The sequence below is a fragment of the Mastigoproctus giganteus genome, chromosome 3 (assembly GCF_048544385.1).
Source record: "Mastigoproctus giganteus isolate SK-2022 chromosome 3, ASM4854438v1, whole genome shotgun sequence".
Classification (NCBI taxonomy): Eukaryota; Metazoa; Arthropoda; class Arachnida; order Uropygi; family Thelyphonidae; genus Mastigoproctus; species Mastigoproctus giganteus.
Genome location: NC_143577.1, coordinates 49,701,908 through 49,727,915, shown reverse-complemented (window position 1 = coordinate 49,727,915; position 26,008 = coordinate 49,701,908). Strand labels below are relative to the sequence as shown.

The 26,008-nt window shown below is 38.2% G+C and overlaps 1 protein-coding gene across 1 annotated transcript; it reads left to right on the top strand.

Annotated features, from left to right (window-relative positions):
- The first annotated feature begins 1,548 nt into the window (after positions 1-1,548).
- Mzt1 (Mitotic spindle organizing protein 1) lies at positions 1,549-20,952 on the top strand. Its single transcript, XM_090370521.1, has 2 exons — positions 1,549-1,791; positions 20,873-20,952. Coding segments are annotated over exons 1-2 (216 nt in total). The 5' UTR covers positions 1,549-1,576; the 3' UTR covers positions 20,874-20,952.
- Positions 20,953-26,008: the final 5,056 nt, after the last annotated feature.

Here is a 26,008-nt window from a genome sequence, read left to right as displayed (position 1 = left end):
ACGTATCCATAATTGTTTTGATTTTTTATTACAAGCCTAATAATGTAACATAAAATTCCCTTACGTGATTATCAAAAACATTGAGTGGAGTCAGTGGTTGACCACACAACCTCTCTCTCTCTCTCTCTCTCTCTCTCTCTCTCTCTCTCTCTCTCTCTCTCTCTCTCTCTCTCTCTCCTCTTGGTATCTTGGCCATTTGTTTTATACAGCCTAATACAGAAAGTTTAAAATTCAGACTATTATTTTAATGGCAGCCTGTTGCTCAAATCCGTATGTGTATTATACGTATACAAGAGTGTGTTCATTGTCCGGTTCACAAGTTATGCAGGCTGATAAGCCAGATATAACGGACGGGAAACCCCATTCTCTCCACTTGAGATTTTTCAACTATATTGAAGAAGCTTTAAAATTCTTCGTTATATAGGAATTGAACCGTGGCCTCTCCAAAAAACGAGTGGCATACGGATAACTATTTATCCATTAAGTTGCCACAGAGGACAGCCTGGTAGGAACACTTGACTGTTGGAGTTTTCGGTTCTTCGATATCAGAGGTGGACCCAATGAACTGGCTACCTAGTATTTATGCTAGAGCCATTATACATTTTTTAAATAAAATGTTGTCTGACATTATGCTCCTGGTATCATTATTTGAATTTTTTTTTTCTGGTTCCATTTCTAGCGACCTGTGCATGAACCTTTTATCTGCGGACCACAAATTTATTAATGTGCCTCTGTATTAACTGCCACACAGTGACCAAAGTAATCTACATTTAATATTATTAAAATTAATCGACAGTTAAGGAGTCCGCTCTCAGGGGCTGCAGAATGAATAGCATCAATGAGACTTTTTTCATGTACTGTACTGTATTTGTTTGTAGTTATGTGGGGCATAGAAAAGTAAATACCGCATTACTAGGACCTTTTCATCTAATGTGGAGGTGCAACTTTTTTTGTTTACATCAGGTTGCTTAAAGTCTAGACATGAGACTGTTATTTGATTTAAGAAAAATTTTACAACACAATAACAACAGAATCAACTGAATATATTACCTGAAAAATAAAAAAGACATCAATAGCAATTAATTTTCTTTTCCATTTTGAAACTTTAAATGTCTTTATTCAGTCATCATACCGTACTTAAATTTCAAACTTAGAAATTGAAGGTTCTATCTCTCTGTAAAAATAATCTGTTGGCCCAACATTGCTCACGAGCAGAATGTATTCTGTCCAGGTCCGTTTTTTTTTTTTTTTCTTTTTCCTCCAATTAATTTCTTCAATTTTCGTGTATTTTAGTAATCAATAAATAAGAATTTTGATAAACGAGGGGGGCGCTTATCTGAATCACAGAGTAGTAATCTGGGGGTTAGAATTTGTGAGTTGTTTAGAAATAGGAATTCGCCTTAGGATGATCGATGTGATTTTCGGCGTTCGTTTTGCAATTACAGTAATATAATTTTAGCACTGAACTCCAGTTAAGTTGTCTACATTACTTTGAATATAGTCTTGCTTTAATCATTGTTTTTTTTTTTTTTTTTCGAGAAGCTTAAGAATTGTTCTTATTTACTGGTGCTAAGTTATGGCAGACGCTGTGACCAGTACAACTCTACAAGCTCGAGAAACATTTCGAATTTTGCAAGAAATGTCTAAGCTTCTAAATACTGGTTTGGATGCAGAAACTTTAGCGATTTGTGTACGTTTGTGTGAAAATGGAGTTAATCCCGAGGCTCTTGCGCTTGTTATTCAGGAATTAAGAAGGGACAGTGCCTCAGTTAAAGCAGCGGAAACAGAATGGTAAGTTGTAGCAGCTGAAATGGTTGAAGTGTGTCTTATTCAAAGTTTGGGATTAATATATCTTAAATAAATATATTTTATGTTCACATTTTTAGTGACTATAATCAGTGCTCGAATTGGGTCGGCATGCCGACGTTCCGGTTGTTGTTTTGACTTTAAAACTAATCCAGTGTGTTTTAATTATTAAACATTCTAAATTTTTTTTCCAAATTGGCCATTGCCGGTTCCATAGCCCGTTCATTGTCATCCGAATGTCAGAATCAGTGAGAAGAGATGTGTAATGTTTGCATGGGTTAAACTTTACAAAAATTATACCGTATTTAATGTAGATAACTATTAGCGTTTCGCAGTGCATTTAATTGACAATGAATGGTCTTAAGTATATTATTAAGGTTTACTGTGCATGTTATAAATCATTCATAAATTTGATTCTTCGAGCAAAAAAAAATTGCTTTTACTGTGAGTTATCTTGGTAGTGCTGTATCATCCTGAGTTGTAGCCACAGACTGACTGGATCAAAATTTCTTACTGGGGAAATCAATAGAATGTATCAGAGGTCAGAGTGTAATATTGAATATCGCATCGGGATTTCCCCTGTTAGTCTTATGGCCAGTCCGCCTCTGGATCGTGTAGCTGCATCGGAGTCCTGAGCTCTTGTGAAAAAGAAAAACAAGAAACTATATACAAAATAATGTTGCAGCATGGTTAAATATTGTGATGATATGCCGTTGCATTTGACAACTCTTCTAAGATGTTATGTCAGCAGAAGACTACAAACTGCACTATTGAGAAAGTAATTATCAGGTGATGGTTTTGGAAATAATCATATTTCATCCTTGGAGTGAAAAGAAAATATTCAGGGTTACAGGTTGCCTTTGTATTTACTGTAATCAGAATGTGATAAATTACACTTGATAAACATATGCTAGCAATTCAGTTTAAATTAGGTAAATAAGTATGAATATTGAGCCATATGTAAATTGCTCTGTTATGAGAGGTGAAAAGTAGGGATTGTGTAACTGATTGGTTATTATGATGTGGTTACAAAGGAACTGGATGCAAAAAATAATTTTGATATCATATATTTGGATTTCAGGAAAACTTTTGACACTGTTGCGCATGGAAGACTATTATACAAATTGGAGCAGAATGGTATTAAGGGTAAGTTGCTACAATGGATAAAAGGATGGTTAAGTGGGAGAAGACAGAGGGTGGTAATCAATAGGTGCTGCTCTTCGTGGACTAATGTTATTAGTGGAGTCCCACAGAGTTCGGTGTTGGATCCACTGTTGTTTTGTGTATTTATCAATGATATTGATGAAGGTATATCAGGCTTAATGTCGAAGTTTGCAGATGATACAAAGGTTGGCAGGGTTGTTAATGACAGTAATGGCAGTGTGCTACTGCAACAGGATCTAGATAATTTGGGCAGATGGGCTAAGAAGTGGCAACTGAAGTTTAACCTTGACAAATGCAAAGTACTGCATATGGGTAGAAGTAACCCCAGAGAAATGTACCAACTGTGTGGTACTACACTTAAGGTGGTAGAAAATGAAAAAGACCTGGGAGTAATTGTGCAGTCAGATATGAAGTTTTCTGAGCAATGCAGACAGGCTGCCAGGGCAGGTCATGGGGTTTTGTCAATGATATATAGGAATTTTGCTAGCAGGGAGAAGGAGGTGATTGTCCCTCTGTATAAGGCAATGGTCAGGCCACGCCTTGAGTACTGCGTACAGGTCTGGAGGCCTCATTTTAGGAAGGATGTAGATTTGCTTGAGCGTGTACAGAGAAGGGCAACAAGATTGGTGAGGGGAATGAAGGAATTTACCAAGAGAGGCTTAAGTTCTGCAAATTGCAGTGGCTGGAGACTAGGCACCTGCGCAGTGATCTGATTGAGGTGTATAAAGCCCTGAATGGGTTGAGCATGCTGAATTCTGATGGGATCGTTCCACTTGTTCAGATTACGAACCTAAGGGGCTTAAATTCAAATTAAGAAAGGACAGATGTAGAATAGATGTGCGGAAATTTGCCTTTAGCCAGCGGGTGGTTAATTAAGTAGGTGGTAGATGACTTTCATCAACCGGTGAAATACCACCACTTTGCTTATTGGAGGCTTGAAGTGGTGAAACCCATGTTTAGTCTCTAGAGCAAAGTTTCCGGCATCCCCCTCTCCCCATACTTCTCCTTCAACCCATGCACGGTACTAAGTACTATAGGTTTTGATACCTTTTGTGTTTGGGGTTTTCATAAAAAAAAAAAAAAAAAAATTGCTGGAACAAACTTCTATCTGTCGTTGTGGAAGTTGATAGGTTGAATAAATTTAGGGAGGAACTGGACAGGCATTTGGAGGGAATGGTGTGTGTTTTTTTTTTTTTTTTGGCTGATGCTGCATAAGCTCATACACTTGCTTTCTTGCATCACATGCCACTACTACTACTACTATGTAATATGAAACTCAAGGTAAACAATGATGGGAAACATGCATGTTATATGGAGGGATAAATTGCTAAGTTATTACAGACAGAAAATTGCTAAATGCACCAGTGAGTTTTAGGGGAATTTGCAATCTCCTTGTGACCTTTTAAGAAAAGTCAAACCATTCACATATGTGGCCATTGAAGCCAACCAGTTTAGAGGAATGCATATTTTCCCACTTATCCATTCATATTCATAAAATTTGAATCGGCATATAATGTCTCCTGTAGTTCACATATATGTGATAATTTTTATCCTAATTTGAGACATCTGGCAGTAATACCATCTTTGATAAACTATGCATAAATATAAGTCCAGGAATTAAATAAATGAAGTTGTTAAAGTGAATTTAAACAGTTAAATTTAAAATATCAATGAAAACCTGAATATATCCTATACTTTTACATACCTTAGAGAATAATATTTTCTTAGAATAGGTAATTTTTTTAAAAAGTTAATATAATTGTCAATTTAGTATTATTATTGAATAACTTCTGAATGGATGTTTATCTTTAATTTGTCTGAACTCAGACAGTAAAGATAAACATCATTGCTCCTATGTTGGTTTACATGGCTTTCTGAACTTTCTTAAGGATGTACTTTTGATGCCTTTTAGCAGCCTTTTTTTTTTTTTTTTATGACTGATGCCACATAAACTTTCTACTTTGCATCGTTTTGCACCTACTAATAGTAATATCTCAATACAGTTATCCTTTCACATGTGCCTACCTGGTCCCCCAGACTGAGTGCCTGATTGTAGGGGGGTGGATCCCAATAGTAGATATTATAGTTGATAGTTAAGTAGGCTAGCTAGTGTAGCTATTTTTAATGTTTTCAACAACCATAATAAAAAATCGAGTTTGTAAAAAAAAAATCATCTGTCCAGATCCCTTACCACCACAACTGCACCCCTGTCTCAATATATACAGTTGGATCAAAAACAGAAACCAATCGGAGGCAGCCAGAGTCCTGAAATCATGCCCTCACACCTTCCACCATAAATATATACTCTTCTGAATTTTTTGTAATCCTTGATGGCTTGATTCAATACACTCAAGCTCTAGGATGTGTTCCTATATTGTAACAGATTTGGCAGGTCTTATGACTGATTTTCATAACTTACTTTTGAACAACAAATGAGATATGAAATTTTGCAAGATACCAAGCCATGGGAGTTCGAGCCCGTGACCACCAAATACGGAGGATGCGGAAAGGTCAGGGAATGACCACCGCATATCCCCGGAGCAATATGGCCTTAGTTCCTAATGCTCCTAAAAACCAAATAACAACAACCACCACCAAGCCATGTAGGAATGATTGGAAATGAATTGGCAGATCAAAATGTGAAGACAAAACTGTCTCTAGAGCAACCTTTCAGCAGTCTGCACACAGACTACAATCAATTCTGTTATATATGACCAAGTGAGATATCTTCAAGCTTGACATTAACAAGTAACAGACAAACTCTGGAACTTAATCTTTCAGAGATTTTGACAAGAAATAGTGGCCAGATTATGAATTGGACACATCCATATAAAAACAGTGGCACCCCTTTGAACTGTCCTTGGCCTAATATAGATGCCTATTAGTAGTATTATTAGCCATATGGTGCAAGGAAGCCTGAAGCTTATGCTGAGAGAGAGAGAGAGAGAGAGAGAGAGAGAGAGAGAGAGAGAGAGAGAGAGAATGAGAGAATGATGATGATATCCAGCTCAGGACCCTGGTTTTGCCAAGCCCATACTTACTAGCCATGAGCCCCTGGGGTAATGTAGTGATGAGAATAATAGAGATGTCATAATTGATTATAGAAAATCATTTGAATGATTAGTACTAATCATTTGATTATTATTGAAATGTCTTGATTATTAATCATTCAATTATGGAAATAATTTAGTTATGCCCATCACTAATACTAATGAGATTTGCAATATATACTGGTGTGCAAAACTTAAGGACCAGTCAGGTTTTCACCTGTAGCTTCTCATAGGAGTGGCCTGGATATGGGAAAAGCATACCAAAGAAACCTAGTGAGGTACAGAAATGATAAAGGAAACAACACTGACACAACAACGGAAATAAAACGGTACAGAGGGACTTTATTCTGAAATGGCAACATAGCACTGGCTGCCATGATACAGACGCATCATTGCCAAAGATGGAACAAAGAGAAGAGGTGGTCCTCAGTAGGAGATGTGGCCACCCCTAATGTTGATGCAGGCTTTGCACCACCTGTCCATACTTAGGACAATGTTATTGAAAGTTCTTGCGGTAACATCGTCCATTCTTCTGTCAGGGCCATCTTCGGCTGGTGAACATTTTCTGGTGGGTGTGGATGTGCTGCTAGGCATCTCCCCAGAGCATCCCATATGTGTTCGATGGGATTTAGATTGGAGGAATGGGCAGGCCAATCCACACAAACAATGTCTTCACTTTCTAAAACCACATCAACAGCTGCAGTGCAATGGGGTGTGGCATTATCATCCATAAAGACTAGGACATGGAGACTAGGCACCAGCGAGGTGATCTGATAGAGGTGTATAAAGCCTTGAATGGTTTAAGCATGCTCAATGCTGATGGGATTCTTCCTCTTGCTCAGAATAATCACCTCAGAGGGCATAAATTCAAATTGAGGAAAGACAGATGTAGGATAGACGTGCGGAAATTTGCCTTTAGCCAGCGGGTGGTTGGTTGGTGGAACAGACTTCCATCCCTTGTGGTGGAGGTTGATAGCCTAAATAAGTTTAAGGCTCAGCTGGACAGGTATTTTGAACGAACAGAGGGGTGAAGTGGAAGTGGGTTTTTTTTTTTTTTTTTTTGGCTGATGCTGCATAAGCTTGCTTTCTTGCATCAAATGCCTCTACTAATGTTAATGTTAATAATGAGTGTTGTATAAACACGAACTCTGGGCCAATGGCAACTCGGAACAGATGCACATGGGAAAGGATTACCTCAGTACAGTAGCATGTACTGGTTACAGTACCGCCTTCCAGTATCTGGAGTTGTGTACGTCCATCCAAGATAATGCCTCCCCAGACGAGAACACCTCGACAGCCATATCGATCCCTTTCAGTGATGTTTGCGGGGTGATACCATGTGCCAACCTCTCGCCAGATTAGCTGACATCCAGAATTGCTGCTGAGACTGAATGTACTCTCATCAGTAAAGAGTACCTTACCCCATTGTGCTGCTCTCCAGTCCTTGTGTTTGATGCACCACTGTAAACGGTGTCTCCAATGGTCAGGTGTTAAAGGGTTTGTTTGTTATTTGGAGCATTAGCAACTAAGGCCATATTTCTCCGGGGATATGCGGTGGTCATTCCCTGACCTTTCCGCATCCTCCGTATTTGGTGGTCACAGGCTCGAACCCTGGTCTAATCAAGAAGCATGTGCTACGCACTGCTGCTCCTGCCCACCTTGCTACGGAGGCGCCCGGTGTTAAAGGGACACGGCGTACTGGCTGTTGAGCAAACAGTCCACCTTTGTGGAGTTGCCTGGCCACAGTAAACCGCGATATCCTGCATCTTGTGCAGCTGGTTTGCAATGGATTCTGGAATCGGTCCCTCTTGGCCTGTAGGAGCATATAGCGGTCATCATTGGGCGTTGTTTTGTGGACGACCACCACTGCTCCTTCGAACAGCTGTACGTATTGTTCTGAAGACCGACCATGCACGTGAGACAATGTGGGTGATACCAAACTCTGCAGCCACACTCCTTGCACTTTGACCTTCCTCAAGCTTCCCAATTATTCGACCCCTGGTAAAGTCAACCAGATGTTGTCTACTGGCCATTTCGCTGTCTGTAGTACTGTATGAAACCAATCGAACGTCTGTAACAATTGTGCTCACCATTTGGTAATTTGCATATATACTGCTGAACTACTGCTTTTATCTGTTTATGTGAGCTCTCTCATCACGATTCAAATTTTTGCATGTGCACCAACTTTCTACTGAATGGCCACAGTTATGCAAATTGCCACAGGCTGTTTTGTTTGATTTTGTGGTTGTAACTTTTAGAAATAGTGTTGGTCCTTAAGTTTTGTACACCAGTGTACTTGTACAGCATGTAATAGGGAACACCAGCAAGCTTTCGTGGTCAAGACTGCAACAGAACTATCCCTAGAGATTTATTGAGCAACATGGAAAACTTGTGGACATCTTTCATTTGTAAAAGCTGCTAATATATATCCCATCTTGTAACAGCCTGGTTGTTTTATTTGTTTTCACACAAATAGAACAACCAGGAGCAACATGCTCGATAACTTCAAAAGAAGTCCAAACCAAAGAAACAGTAAGAAATGGTGCATTATGACCAAAGCAGTTTATGTATGACAAAATTGCTTGGAAAAATTTGTGCCTCACCTATGTAGAGGGGTTGGTTCAAAACTCTCTTACTAAACATCTGACATCGAGGGATCAATAATAAGGGAAAAAAAATTCTTGTGAACCTGGTCCAAAATTACCCTCTTCGGTTTAAAGCATATTTAAATTTGGTTGGATATGGTGTTCTTTTCATCAGCATGTGGAATACATGAAGTAATTTGTGTGTTTACATCTGAATTCTGTATATCACATTATTTTAGATGTCTCCACAACCTCGCTGATAGCACTTTGATTATAATTATCGTCTTCCTACACCAGGTGGAAAAACCTAAGTTCAAATCCTGTCAACACCATGAGTAATTTTTATGGATCCTTTTTCACAACATGGCTGAGTTAGTTTATCTCAGGCATGGGTTGCATAGTTTTTTCTGCCAGAAACTTGGGGTTTTTTGCCTGGCTAGCAGCAACTTGACTGAAGAATACATGCAATTACAGACACAATATAATGATGATGCACAGACTTAATTGCTTTGGTGCTTAACACATGCACACCTCCTTATAAATAAAATTCTGAAGGTTGATAGAGAGAGCAGAGATCACATGCTGGTCTTCTGTGAACAGTCCACTGCTTAGGGAAATTTTCAACTAGTTAAGCCTTTGGCTGTCTTCTGTTAAGTGAAGTGCTCTGTTTTCTTCGTAATATTTTTTGCCAATAGAAGTTTATTTTCATAGAATGTGGCCTGCATGCCACGTCAATCTTGTATGTTGTGGCTATTTAATAAACGACAGAGCTACGAGGCTCAATAAGTTCTGCATTATTTCAATTAATAATGAAATAGATGAGCCAATGTACCCAGAACCAAAGGTCCAAGAGCTCCAAAACCTAATATAAAACCTTCATAATACCTCAAACCACCAACAAACCTCCATGAGTGAAAGAAGACAATTCCATAATTAAAAACAAATGCTAAAATAAAATTAAAAATTTTGTTCCTTTCCTTTCCTGAAGCTTCAGGATGCAGACAACCCCCACTTAGTTGGCGAGAATAGTAAGTACCATTGGCCATTTGGAGTTAGACTGCCAGGGGCCTTGTGTCTGTCATATAGAATGAATTTTTTTGGAATTCTGGCCATCTTACTGGCATGGCCCCTGTCTTATTATCATATATGACACACGACTGGGGCACTGCAGGCAGATGCTGCAGAATACCGCCCCCCCCACAGGCCTGGAGATATTCTCCCTTGCTGGCCCATGCATCCCTAGGACCAGGATGTTAGTTTTTTCCATGTCTGAATGCTGCTGATGCCTGACGCGGCGTAGGAGGTTGACACCCCTTCTCAAGGGTGTGGGATATCAATGTCCACCACGTGGCAACCTCGTGGGCTTTATCCGTGATCTTTTGTTTCCCTCTCCCCTGGGGAAGATGTCCTCCTGGATCCTCCTTCCCTATCTACCCCCCTTTTCAAATCCCTAAGGTGGATGTTTCCAGCTGCATCCACCCCTTTACTTCTACTTTCTTTTCTACCCCCAATCTATCCCCTTCCTTTTCACTACTATGGGGGATCCCTTTCCCTATATCTAGCTGAGTGCCAAGCAAGTGACTATAGCGATTCTTGAGTGATTTGAAAGCGATTTTCTTAAAAGAGTGATTGATTGTAGTTGAGCATTATTTTCTAATTTCCAAAGTTATATAATTTTGTTCTTCTAAACTAAAGAAGTCAACTTACTCAACAGAAAGGAAAGCCACCTTTCTTCTTGTATATAAGACTAACCTACTAATGTGATAACACTAACAACCTTATTGCTTGGTCACTGGTGGCACCGCTTCTGCCTCCACGTGGTGAGGCTGGAAACTTTGGAGAAGAAATCTACTCTCCCGGGGCTAAAAGGAGCAACTATGGGCAACACAAAACAGTCCAACTATGGATCTCTTGATCCAGATTCAAATAGACCTGATGACCACGATAATTTGGATACATCCCATGCCAAGAGACAAAAACGGCGCCTCCGTAGCCAGGTGGGAAGGAGCAGCAGTGCGTAGCACACGCCTCTTGATTAGACCAGCGTTCGAGCCTGTCACCACCAAATACGGAGGATGCAGAAAGGTCAGGGAATGACCATCGCATATCCCGGAGCAATATGGCCTTAGTTGCTAATGCTCCTAAAAACCAAATAACAACAAGAGACAAAAAAAAAAAGAAGGGACAGATTTTTCTGCTCTGCTCTTTTTAATATTTCATTCCTCCACAGACCAACCATTGAGTAAGCTCTCCCCATTTTTGATTCAGAAATGCCTCGAAAATATGGCTGGCCCTCCAAAAATGGTTCAGCGACTAAGATCTGGAGACTTATTAGTGGAGATGAGTGAACACAGACATGCTGTGAAAGACTCTTGAAAATATCTGCCTTTGGTGGAATTCCCACAAAGGTTACCCCACATGCCACCTTGAACTCCTCTAAAGGGGTAATATCAGAATGGGATCTCCTAAATGTATCAGAGGATGAATTTGTCTGTGAATTAAGCAACCAAAATGTAGTCAATGCAAAAAGAATTGTCATCAAAAAAGATGGAGAGCTTGTCCCTACTCGAACAGTCATATTGACATTTAAGTCACCAAATCTCCCCACAACTATAAAAGCTGGATATCTCAGATGCCATGTTCGACTGTACATTCCCAACCCAGTCTGGTGCTTTAAGTGCCAAAAATTCGGTCATTCGCAAACTGTGCAGAGGTGTAGTCACTTTTGCTTCTTGTGGTTCAAAAAGAACACGCACTTACAGACTGTAATAATGAAACCCAAAACTGTCCTAATTGCCATGGTAATCATTCTGCCTTCTCTAAGGACTGTATCTAATGGAAAAGAGAGAGAGAAGAACATTCAGAAATATAAGATAAAGAGCAAAGTGTCATATCAAGAGGCAAAGAAACACTTTGCAATTGCTACTGAATCATCTACGTATGCATCAGTTACTCAATGGCTACGCTCAATATCAACTCAGACTGCCTGCTCTGTTCCTCCAAATATCTCTATATCTGGTTGGGCTAAATCATTACTTTCTTCATTAAAGGAACACTCTTCAAACAAGAAGTAAATACACTGGTAACAATACCTCCAGATAAGAATCCCAATCAGCAACTGAAAGTACAAACCAAGAGCTCTGAAAGAATTGATACACACACACATTCAGATCTGATACCATGGACACCGATGAAAAAGCGGATGAAGATGACACATTTCTTGAAATTCATCTAGAAGGTGACATTGACACAAGCTGACCAGTCTTCTCAAAGAAGGAAAAAGGAAAAATAGAAAGGCATAAGCAAACTACCTCACGGAAGTTAGCAGACACCAGTTAAAACCAAACAATGGATACAGTTATTCAGTGGAATTGTTGTGGGCTCTGTGTTAACTTTGATTACTTTTACGATCTCCTATCTGAATATAAGCCTGTTGCATTATGCATTCAAGAAACAAATCTCACAAATGCAATATCTATGATAATTAAGCATTACAATATGTATAGAAAAGATAGAAACTCATCTAATTTAGCTCATGGAGGAGTAGTGCTCATAGTGAATTCTTTGTTGCCTCTAGACCTATCCCCCTGCAAACATCTGTAGAGGCAATTACAGTCTGTCACCTTTGGAATCACAATAACATTAGTCTCGTTGTATCTATCACCAAACCATACATTTTTTTTTTTTTTTTTATGTAAACCCCAAACACGAGAGGTGTTAGAGATGTTAGATACCTATAGTACTTAGTACTGTGCTTGAGTTGGAGGTTGAGAAGACGAAAGAAGATATTTGTTGACATTGGACTTGAACTTCTGTAGACTGTAATTTTCAGGAAATACGTATGAAGGAATGTTGTTCCAGAAAACGGCAGTTGGATGAATAAACGAGGAAGATGAAAAGTTGGTTCTGTGAGTTTGAAGTTGGACAGTAAATGGATGTTGGCTGGTGGCGGCACGTGTTCGGACTGTTTTGAAAGAGAGAGCAGGAATTATAAAAACTAATTCAGAAGAACAGTGCCCATGGAAGTATCTGTACAAGAGGCATGCAGCAGAAAAAGTAGGTCTATGAGACAGCGAGTGCAGAGACTCTGTTAGAGATGAGTCGTTAATTAACCTAACTGCCCTCTTCTGAATGGAATCAAGAAGCCTGAGAGAGGTTTTGGGGGCACCACCCTAGGTGTGGGAATAATATTCCATGGCAGGGCGGATTTGCGATTTATATAGAGTGAGCAGCTGTTTGGAAGAAAAGTAACGCTGAGAGCGAAAGAGAAAACCAAGTTTTTTAGATGCAGAAGAAGCAATATTTGTAATGTGCTTGTGCCAAGAGAGATTAGAAGTCAGGGTAATCCCCAAAAGAGATATATCATTTTGCCTAGAAATCGGAGTGTCACTAAAGATTCTCCCCACTGGGGGATTACCTGAAGATCGGCATTTAAGGAATTGGTAGCAGATTTTCGAGAAGTTGAAGCTGATTGAGCAGGGCAAGGTTTCTCAAAATGGAAAGTGGTATGCAATGTGCTATCATCGGCAAAACTATGGATAGGATTTCCAGTCAATGGAAGAAGGTCATTGATATACAAGAGGAAAAGAGTGGGGGAAAGAACTGAACCTTGGGGGACACCGGCATTAGTGGAGAAGTTAGAAGACAGAGAGCCATCTACCATCACCCTCAGTGAGCGATCAGAGAGAAAACTGGATAACCAATTACTAAAAACAGTTGGCAAACCATAAGATGGAAGCTTGTTTAGAAGACCTTTAAGCCAAACACGATCAAAAGCCTTTGAGATGTCAAGAGCAACTACTTGTGTTTCCCTGAACCTTTCCATTGAATTAGTCCATAAATGGGTAACATAAGCCAGAATATCACCAGTGGATCGACACTGAGGAATCCATACTGGCGATCGTTGATCAGACGGAAGGTTTCTAGGTAGTTTAGAAGTTGGCAGTTAATTGATTTCTCCATTACTTTAGAAAGAGTAGAAGTAATTGCAATGGGACGATAATTGGATGGGAGGGATTTGTCACCCTTTTTAGGAACTGGCTGGATATGAGCAAATTGCCAAGCAGAAGAAAAAACACCTTTGGAATAAGAAAGTGAAAATAGGCGGCAAAGGATAGGAGTAAGATCAGGAGCACAAGTTTTGAGAACAATTGGAGAAATACCATCGGGACCTGGAGCTTTCTTAGCATCAAGATTCGTCAAAATCCTTCTGACATCCTTTTGACGGAATACCACAGGAGGCATTGAATGGAGCATGTTGGGAATAGTGGGAGGTGTTTTACCAAGATCGTTAATGCATGAGTTGAAAGAAAAATGGGATGCTAGCAGTTCAGCTTTATCCTTGGCTGAAGTGACAACAGAACCATCTGGTTTGGACAGAGGTGGGAGCAGAGATGGGCAAAAGTTGCGGCCAGTAGCTTTGGCAAAAGACCAGAATCCTCGGCTACCATTAGGGCAAGAAGAAAGTTTTCTACTCTTAGCCTGTTCAAACTCTAGTTTAGACTGGTTAATAACTGCTTTGCAATTGTTGCGAGCTTTGGTGTGGGCAGAAAATGAAACTGAAGAATTAGAAACAAGCCAATCACAATATGCAACATTCTTCTCTTGAACAGCCTTAGCACATTTATTGACAAACCAAGGTTTAGATAAAGGACGAGATTTTAAAGTGGAGTGTGGGATAAAGGATTCCATTCCTACAAGAATAATTTCACTGACATGATCTGAGCAAACGTTGACATCAGAACTTTGAAACAGTAATCCGACCAAGGAAAAGAAGTCTCGCAGGTCATCCCATTTTGCATTTTTGTAATGCCAAACAGCACGAGATTGGGAATAGCCATGAGATAAAGGTTCCATTGGAGAAGAGACAACCACCAAGTTGTGATCTGAAGTGCCTAAAGGACCTCTCACTTCGATCGTGTACTTAGAAGGGTTGTTTGTGAGAAAAAGATGAAGCATATTGGCTGTATCATTAGGATTGTTCGGTATTCTTGTAGGTAAATGAACAATCTGTGCAAGATCATTAGTAATTGCAAAAGCCTCAGCATCTCGACCAGCTGGGTCGGTGTGACTAGAAAACAGTTTTCTAGTCACACTGGAGTTGTGAACATTAAAATCACCAAGGAAAATTACCTCGCTGTTAGGAATGTTGGACTGGAGAAAGTCAAGTTGCAAAGAGAGGAAGTCAAAGAGCTCCAAGTGATTAGTGGAGTTGGGAGAACGGTTAGAGACAACAGATGAATTTGACACAATGAGGTAGAGAGATTTTAAGCCAGAGAAGATCAAAGAGAGGAGATTCCAAATTGCCAAGTCTCTGACAGGGAATATCAGAACGGACATATGCACAAGTACCACCTTTGAGGCGAAAAGAATCATACAGCGAATAATTTGGGCATCTGAGACGAGCAGTAGTTGAATCAACCGATAACTGAGATTCTGTCAGAAAAAGTACATGTGGTTTGGCAGACTGCAAGTGGAAATGGAAATCGTTGAGATTAGAATTGAGACAACGTACATTTGTGAAATGAATTAGGAAGTGCTTGGGAGGTTTAGATCTTTTCGCAGCTTGCTCTATTAGTTTGACAATTCATGGTGTATTCAATAGTAAGAAAAAGTGGGTGGGACATGCTGTATGAAGTAATGAAATTTTTGGATATGGCGTACACATGGTAAGAATATACCCAGATCCTTGACATAACTTGGCTTCGACAATGCTCCCCGCATACACACTACTCGGACTCACTCCAGTCACTATCTGGCAGAGTAGAGGTAGCAAGATTATACACTAGCTGATCCGGAAGCCTCCTAGAGAGTTACCAATAGGTTCGGTCCGGTGTACTAACTAGCGGCCAGCCTGCGAACACCGTTTTGGAGCTGTACCCTCGAAATGTAAGGAATATTGAATCTCACCACGATGTTCATCATAACCTCAAAAGTCATCAATCATACTGCATGATGGAAGAGATGGGGAAGGGTTGACCAGAACTTAGCTCTAGAGACTAAACATGGGTTCCACCACTTCAGGCCTCCAGTAAGAAAAGTGGTGGTATTGCACCGGTTGATGAGAGTCATCTACCAACTAGTACTGCCTGGTGACATAGAGGGCCGGCGTTCCTCCATGTGGTTTGGGTGCCACACCTCGACCTCTGCTTAAGTTGGTTCACACCTGGATGGTCACCCACCATGTACTTGTGCATGGAGGTTATACCCAGTATTACTAACAGTCCCACCATTTTGAAGGTGCAAGCAGAGGATTTGGCTGTCACAGACCATCCGGACTTCGCCGAAATTGGGTCCACTTGACTTGATATTTCCATCTCCAACCCGAATATCAGTTCCATCAGCGTTTTAGACTCACAGGTAGCAAGTACAGCTTGTCTGGCATATCTCAGAGAATGTCTGTGACAACCTCAAGGACTAGACCCTTACTGATTTAGATGATTTAGTAATGCAAATACCTGTACCCTTACTGATTTAGATGATTTAGTAATGCAAATACTTGCTCCCTTTTTTATTATGGGTGACTGGAATGGCCATCACCCACTATGGGGTTCTCAACATCTCGACTCAGAGGACAGATAATATTTTAGATAAACATAACCTGAAAATATTTTAGATAAACATAACCTGACTATTTTAAACACTGGTGTTCACACATACGTGGATTTACCATCTGGCTCAAGTTCTGCTATTAATTTTTCAGTATGCTCTCCAGTGATATTTTCTCTCATAGACTGAACCGTTACTAATAACCCTCGTGGTAGTGATCACTTTCCTATCATCTGTACTTTCTGTATAAGTTCTACTCCTCAGAGTAACATTAGGACAACCTGGAAATTTGATAAGACTAATTGGACTTTTTTTTTTTTGTCCTCGCTTTTTCCCATTATGCGTTTTTTGTTTTGGCATGAAATTTTTGTGGCCGGATGCCCTTCCTGACGCCAACCCTCAGTCTTTATCCGGGCTGGGGGATATGCAGTGGTCATTCCCTGACCTTCCGCATCATCTGTATTTAGTGGTCACTGGCTCGAACCCCGGTCTAATGAAGCGTGTGCTACGCACTACTGCTCCTGCCCACCTGGCTATGGCGGTACCTAACTGGACTAAATACCAAGAAATAGCTCACTTAGATACCTTAATGTGGGACATTTTCAATTCTTTTGTTTTTGCCAACATTGGAAAGAGCAAGTTTTAAGCAACAAGAATCATGGTTTTTCAGTTGTCTTGCTACTTTAGGCCTAAAAAATGGCCTTAAACATTTTATATTTTCCACATAATATTTGCATACTTATTTGATGGTGAAGTTTCACATCTCAATAAGGACAGAACTATTGCATTTACGAGTGAAATTTTCTGCAATTACTCTGCCCTTTGGTTTAAGGAGAAAGGTTATATTGCCAATGCACAAAAAGATATGTATTTTTTACAATGGAAGTGCAAATGGCAAAAAAAGAAAAATTGCATGGGTTTCTTTAGTGCAAGTTCCCAAGCCTGAAAAGTGGTCTTTGTTCAGGATTCCAAACATAAAGATGTTCTATTGGTTTCTAAGCTTGAAAGAAGTTATAACTGCAACAAAATTTATTTAAAACATAATACAATTTGAAATAAGCAAGTGAGAAGATATTGAATCACTGCGTCATAATGGACTGGAATTTTTTATTGATGGTTGATATTACTACTATATTGTCGTCCCATTGTTGTTGTTTTTGGAGCCAGATTGGCAATAATTTGTTGTTCAAGAATCCAGCAGACATCTTGTCTAGCAGGCCAGTGAAATGAGAGAGCTGCTCCATGAGGATGCATGAAATTTACCAATACATCACGTTCTTCAAATGAAATTTCACAAATATTTCCAATCTGCCAATTATTGTCATAAATACAGACAATGTATTGGCCAAGTTGTAAATTAACAATTGGCACATATTAAATATTGGTTTCACTAGTCATGATTTACATGAGCTACAGATGATGATGGTGTGTCATTTGAATGATACTCTGCAAACACAAATCTGTTTTGCATCAATAATAATGAAGTGGTGATTTTCTCTTGTTCCAGCAATAGTATGACTGTCTATGAATCTTTTTTCTTGAAATTGCCTTACTTGCTCAATTTCCTCTTTAGAAACAAAACAGAATTTTATTCCAGTCACATGATTGTAACAAAATTCAATTGGTTGTAAACCTTTTTCACCATATGATTTTTCTTTTGGAAAGGACTGCAACATGAATGCTGCAAAAATTCAAATTTTGTCGAAAGCAAAGCTTCATGATAGACAAATTGTCTTCTTCACCCAGTTTTAATTCACAATGTCAACCTATCACCTGTTGTTCTTCAAATTCTTTAAATAATTTTAACCCAGTTTTGCATGTATAGGATAGCACATGACGTTTAGAATTATCCATATGACTGATAGTGCATGAGTCCAGCTTATCTCCAGCAAAATCTTCTGATTCCATGGCTTTCATGCTGACTAATAAGTGGATGTTTCTGCAAGCAATGAAAACTTAATTAACTTTATTACAGTCAAACAATAAAAAATAGAGGAACAAAATAAACAAACTGTTCATCATGAAGATAAAACACATTAATAACAGCATGGTTCAAATAGCTATTTATACTTTTTTTTGTATGATTATAGAATATTCCAGAGTTCTAGAATGTTCATTCATATTTTTTTTTTTTTTTTTTTTGGAATTCAAGAATATACCGTATTTCCCCATGTATAAGACACATCTTAATTTTGGGGCTCGAAATTTGAAAAAAAATGTATTACATAAAGTTATTGAACTCAAGTTTTATTCATCATAAAATTCATACAACTCATCACAGTCAAAACTCCCATCCATTAGCTTTTCCTCATCTGTGTCTGATGATGAATCACTGTCTTCATATATTGCCTCGTCCTCAGTTCCATCTATGGCATTTGAAATGCCACACTTCTTAAATGACTTGACGATCTCATTCTTGATATTATCCCAGGGTCTTTTCACCCAGATACAAACTTCTCCTATAGTTGGTTTCTTCACTCTTCCTGCTGGTGTCAAATTGTCCCCAGAAGACTTCATCCATTGGTTCCATTTGTCTCTCATGTCAGCTTTGAAGGGTTTGTTAATGCTGACATCAAGTGGTTGGAGCTGGGATGCCAAGGTATGACGGCAAGTTTTGTTTTTTGCTCTGCAGCAATCTTCTTTGTATTTTTTGTTATGTGTGCCCTGAACTGATCAAGCACCAATAGGGCAGGTTTGTATAAGAGACCATCTTGTCTCCTGCTCCAAACTTTCTCAAACCAGATCTTCATCCCATCCTCATCCATCCAACCCTTGTCATGAACGTGGACAGTCACTCCTCGAGGAATGTCTTCTTTTGTCATTGTTTTGGTTTTAAAATCAGCATAGGAGCCAGCTTGGTTCCGTCGGCACAACAAGCTAGAACGACTGTATAATGGCTCTTTTCATGTCCACTTGTCTTCACAGTTACAGTTTTTACCCCCTTCTTATCAACAGTTCTGTTACTTGGGACATCAAATTGAAGGGCGACTTTGTCCATATTTGCAATCTGTCTCAACTCAAACTGATGTCTTCCGACATTGAATGACAAAACGATGAAATTCAAGCACCTTCTGCTCATAGCTTTCAGGCATCTTTTGGGCAAGTCTGGTGCGTGTACGCATGCTTAGTCCATTCCGTTTCATGAACCTGAAGCATCCTCCTTTGAAATCAGTAACTTCTTTTTCATCAGCAATTCTTCTTGCCTCGTGCTGAACCATCTTTGTGGACACAGGAATTCCAATTGCCCTTTGCTCCTCAATCCATATCTTCTATTCTCTCTCTAAATCAGGCCATTTTGCTGACTTGCCTCTATTGGCTTTCTTCTGCTGTGGCGTTTTCAGTAGGGTTTCTTCTTCCTGTAGCCAGTCTCGGATTGTTTTCTCAGTTGGAGGAGGACCAAACTTACGTTCAGCAGCACGATTTCCATTCACTTTTGCAAACGGGATAACTTTTAACTTGAATTCAGCACTGTACAAAAATCTTTTCGGAGCCATTTTTGGGCAGAACTTGGCAAAACTTAACCTAATATGCTGGTAACAAGTGCAAAACAATGAGTGCAAAGACAAGGAGGAAATGCAAGTAAAAAAAAATCTACAACCACTGTATAAGACGCACCCAGTTTTTAGACCCCAAATTTTTTGAAAAAAGGTGCGTCTTATACATGGGGAAATACAGTACTCTATTTAAAGATACTCGATTTAAAGAAACTCTTATCTAAACATTAGACAGCATTAAGGAAGTGCTCTGCATCAAAAATGATCTCACAAAATAACAATACGGCACATAAAACTACTTTATGTTTAGGCTTAAGTGCAAAGGCACAAAACAGATAAACCATGATCCTTGTAGCTGAAACTCTGCTCTTTCCAGTGGTGGCAAAAACGAGAGAATTGACGGTGTCTCACATTAAGATATTTGCCCCCTAATATAGGTCAAATTTGACTTTCAAATTTTGAGTCGATCTTTGAAGGAAAATATCTCAGTCAGAAAACAAGTATAAGAGCTGATATTTAGTTAGGCTGAATTCATGCAGTTGGTAAGTGGAATGTCCAAAGAAGAAGGTACCAAAGGTTTTTATTTCAAAGTTATGACTTTAAAAAGTCTTGCTTAAATTTGTTGCGGCAGATTTTTGGTGCCAGATTTAGACTGCATTGTAAAGAATGTGAAGGTTTTTGAGCCTGGACACCAAACGTTTTGCATTCTCTGCCAAAAGTTAACTAGGTATACCAAGTTTAAGAGCACTATCTCTCAATGTTGTGCAACAGTAACATTTAAAACTGAAAATTTTTTGTGATTTATTCTGCGTAACACAAGTAATCTCCACAAAAAAGGTGCTGGTGCCTCAATCATACTATATTTTGAACTGAAATTTTACACAGCTTCATTTAAAACTTGTTTAAACATCCACAGCAAGTTTCAAGAAAATTGAAGATGGTCTTGCAGGGACCCCTAGGCCATTTGACATGGGATGACCCTTCTGTATTTTGTAGCAGCTGATATTCTTTGGAAATATCTAGTCTGTTTTTTTGGCAAAAAAAAAAAAAAAAAAAAAAAAAACAGATTATAAATATTCTTCTTCTGTATGAATATCATTTATTTAGTTTTTATTTTGTTTTGTAACTGCTTTTGATGTAATATGTTCATCTTGTATAGGGTAATAGCAGATTAATTATAAATAGCAAGTAATGTAATTTTTTTTTTTTTTTTTTGCCTTTTTAGAAAGACAACAGATGACGGTGCAATGATAAGTTCAAAGGAGACTCTTGTAAATACATTTCTATAATTAGTTCGGATCATGAAGAAAACACTTTCTTCTCATATATCCTTTGTCCTGAAGTATTTAATGTATTTGTAGATGAATTCAAGATCTCCATCTGTTTTGATTTTTTTTTTTTTTTTTTTGTTTTTTATATGTAGATGCAATTATTTGAAGTAAATTTCTATGTTTAAATCGTAGCTTGTTTATTTTCATTCTGAAGAATTATGAACTAGGAAAGGAATTTCATAAACACTATATTTAGCTTATTTAACAGATGCTAAATAAACAAGGATTTATACAGGTATTTATGCATTTTCAAACTTAGCAGTACATGTGAAACATGAAATGTAGCTAGATTATAAACAAACATTTATAATAACTACCACAAAAAATTTACTAAATAAACATCAAATTTGCATTATTTTTTATGTCAAATACAATGTCCCTGTCTCTCAGCAACTTCCAGTTTTGATTATATTTCAGTAGCACCATTGTTTTTGTTGTTTCATCAATTGAAATAATTTCTAGCATTATTACAGGAATCATTTCAATTTAGGACACCTAATCCAGTCACATTGTGTGCTACACTGTTGAACATTTATGTGAACTTTTGCTCCAGTCCTTTCTTGAGATGCCAGTAATAGTTGAGTACAGTTGAATGAAGATAAGAAACATGTCACATATTTGAAATTTTACAGGGGAGTCATAAAACTGTTTTTCTTTGTAAATTAATTTTTGTTTGTTTCCATTAATGCAGCGTTTCCCAAATGGGGTCTGTAGACCAGTTCCAGGGGGTCTACAAAACATTCAGAAGGTATCAAGTAATGTATGTTTATTTTCTTAAAAAATATTGATAGAATCACAATGAATTTTTCTTTTAGAACATGACTTATTTTTGATAAGATTAGTTATATACTAATCTTATCAAAAATATATAATTGTATACATATTTCAAATTATTCATTCCATGTATAGCGAATTGATGATAAAGTTATTATATATCTGTAAAAAAATAAGAATAAAGTTGAGTTGTTTCACACAACTTTGAATTTTCTTTTCAGAAAATCCAGTTTTAATATATATATATATATATATATATATATATATATATATATATATATATATATATATATATATATATATATATATATATATATATATATTACAGTATTCCATGGGAGTCAAATGTCAAATGAAATTTAATAAGAATATAGATTATTAGTATTCAGAGTAAAAATATACCCATTCTGTAATATATGATTTACAGACTAATGTAACATTTGATGGCATTAATCTGATCTGAGACTCATTTCTAATTTCCTATTTTTTCTACATTTTTATCACTTATTTCATATGTTTTATATATATATATATATATATATCCAATATGTTAAATTAAATAAAATAAAACATAAGCCAGTAGTATGGCAAAAACTGTAGAGCGAAAATTAACATAAAAATAACCCAAATAAACAATCGAACGAAAAGAAAGAATAGATATAAATAGTAGCCCATAAACCCTTGTATATTTTCGAACTTTAAATCCAATTAAAACTATACAAAATTTAGACTAATGCCAATTATTTATTAATTTAGCGGTACCCCCCAGAGAGGTACCAGTTCCGAAAGACGTGAAATATCACCAAAAGAGGGTTAAAGGAACTACCAGACGATAACAAAATCAAAATAAATTAAAATAAAATAAAATAGACTGACCATCATGCCCCATATCGACAGAGGACCACGAGGCCAATAATGGTCATGGAATCGCTGCATTTCAATCGCTATACAAATCGTCGCCATGGTGAAAAGATCGAAGTACCAATTCACCCTCCCTCCTCCGATCGATCCACCAATGCAGAGGATTTGCACGGCGGTGGTCCTTATGCAGCGAAAAAAAAATCGTGGTCCTCTGTCGATATGGGGGCATGATGGTCAGTCTATTTTATTTTATTTTGATTTTGTTATCGTCCTTTAACCCTCTTTTGGTGATATTTCACGTCTTTCGGAACTGGTACCTCTCTGGGGGGTACTGCTAAATTAATAAATAATTGGCATTAGTCTAAATTTTGTATAGTTTTAATTGGATTTAAAGTTCGAAAATATACAAGGGTTTATGGGTTACTATTTATATCTATTCTTTCTCTTCGTTCGATTGTTTATTTGGGTTATTTTTATGTTAATTTTCGCTCTACAGTTTTTGCCATACTACTGGCTTATGTTTTATTTTATTTAATTTAACACATTGGATGTATTTCAGCTTCATATGGAGGAATTGCATGTCGCTGCCTCTAATGAATGCTTAATTATTTATTTATTTCATTATAATTTAACTTTATTTAATATAATTCAATGATAGTGTGTATATACACACACACACACACACACACACACACACACACACACACACACACACACACACACACAGGATGTCTGGGCTAGAGGTATCCAGAAATACACACACATATCCTAGCATCTATAAGGTGTATTAAAATAATTTTTTTGTTATTATACAGAGTAACTTACCAAGTTTTTATGAAGGTTAGTAAAGTTCAATATGGGCACCTTTTGTAGCTTGACAGATGTCAAAACGATACTCAAGCTTTTGCCAAGTGTTTTCCAGCATCTGAGGTGTTATTAGAGTAACTGCTTCAACGATATGCTGTTTCAAATCGTCCAAATCCCAAACTTTTCTCTTTTTCTTTATTAAAGACTGTGTTAAAAAATTGACACAGTCTTTAATAAAGTCCCATGCTTTTTTTTTTTTTTTCATAGTCATATCTATGAAAAAAAAAAATGGACTGATGAAGCCATTTTTTTGCACTCCTAATCAGACATTGACTTTTGGTGTGCCCCTTTCATTTTTGATCACTTGGTGAAGATTCGCAGTACCCCAAATGCAGCAAAATGTGACAAAACAAATCTTGGAGAGATTTCCTATTGATTGTGCTGTCGTTTGAGAAAATATAATGAGTGGTTCTCGCATTATAAGCCATTATTTTTGGATACCTCTATCCTGGAAACTGTGTGTGTGCGCGCGCACACACACACACACACACACACACACTTTATATATATGGGGGTCTGCAAACATATTTTTATTTTTGAAGGCGTCCGGAAATCTCAGTAGTTTTGGAACCGCTGCATTAATGCATAGTAACTTTTAAAACAGTGATATACATTGAAAGTACAGAATTCATGGGATACCTGGTTCGCGGGCAATTTGACACTGTCACCCCTCTCACTAGTGAATGAACCTGCTGCTTGACAGGTATGTTTCTAAATTTTTTTTATGAAAACCCCAAACACAAGAGGTATTAGAACCTATAGTGCTTAGTACCGTGCATGGTTTGGAGGTTGAGAAGACAAAAGAAGATATTTGTTGACATTAGATTTGAACTTCTGTAAACTGTAATTTTAGGAAATACGTATGAAAGAAGGTTGTTCCAGAAAATGGCAGTTGAATGAATAAACGGGGAAGATGAAAAGTTGGTTCTGTGAGTTTGAAGTTCGACAGTAAGTGGATGTTGGCTGGTGGCAGCAAGTGTTCGGACTGTTTTGAAAGAGAATGGGAATTATAGAATCCAATTCAGAAGAACAGTGCCCATAGAAGTATCTGTAGAAAAGGCATGCAGCAGAAATAGTACGTCTATGGGACAGAGAGTGGAGACCTTGTTGGAGATGAGTAATTAACCTAACTGCCTTCTTCTGAATGGAATCTAGAATTCCGAGAGAAGTTTTGGGGGCACCGCCCCAGGTGTGGGAACAATATTCCATGGTAGGTCAGATTTGCGATTTGTACTGAGTGAACAGCTGTTTGGAAGAAAAATAGCAAAGAGCAAAAGAGAAAACCAAGTTTTTTTTAGATGCAGAGGAAATAATATTTGAGAGAGATTAGATGTCAGGGTAATCCCCAAAAAAGATGTTTCAACTTACCTAGAAATCAGAGTCACCAAAGATAAGCATAGGAGCAAAAGAATCCTTTTTGCGAGATATAAGACAGGACTGAGTTTTAGAAGGATTGAAATCAACTAAGTTTTTGCCCCACTAGAGAATTTGTACTAAGTTTGAATTACCTGGAGATTAGCATTTAAGGAATTAGTAGCAGATATTCGAGAAGTTGAAGCTGATTGAGCAGGGCAAGGTTTCTCAAACTGGAAAGTGGAATGTAATGTGCTATCATCAGCAAAACTTTGGATAGGATTTCCGGTCAATGGAAGAAGGTCATTAATATACAAGAGGAAAATAGTGGGGGGAAAGAACTGAACCTTGGGGGGACACCAGCATTAGTGAAGAAGTTAGAAGACAGAGTCATCTACTATCACCCTCAGTGAGTGGTCAGAGAGAAAACTGGATAAACAGTTGGCAAACCATAAGATGGAAGCTTGCTTAGAAGACCTTTATGCTAAACATGATCGAAAGCCTTTGAGATGTCAAGAGCAACTGCTTGTGTTTCACTGAACTCTTCCATTGAATTTGTCCAAAAATGGGTAATGTAAACCAGAATATCACCAGTGGATTGACACTGATGGAATCCATACTGGCAATCGTTGATCAGGTAGAAGGTTTCTAGGTAGTTTATAGGTATATAGGTACACTGCATTCATGTAGACGGTAATTCGATGTCAGTATGGATAAACATCATGACATTTGTCAATATGAATAAACGTCATCAGTGAACCGACTTTGAAAGAGGGATGATAGTGGGCGCCTGATGCATAGGTCACCCTATCACACAGGTGGTACAGAAATTGCACTATTCCCATTTGACAGTGTCAAGAGCATATTGAAAATATGGCATTTCCAGAATAACATCTCATTGTGGACAGAGAAAGGTGGTGGATGATGGCTGAAGGCTGTCTCAAATTGTTTCAGCCAACCGGAGAGTGATAGTGGCACAAATCACTGCCGACTTCAACGATGGAGGTGCCAGAAACGTCTCCACCAAGACCATCAGGTGCTCATTAGCCACAATAGGTTATGGGAGCCACTGACCCACCAGAGTCCCATTGCTAATACCGCGGCACAGGACTTTACATCTCACTCGGGCGAAAGAACATTGGCACTGGACCATGGATGATTGGAGATGGGTCTCC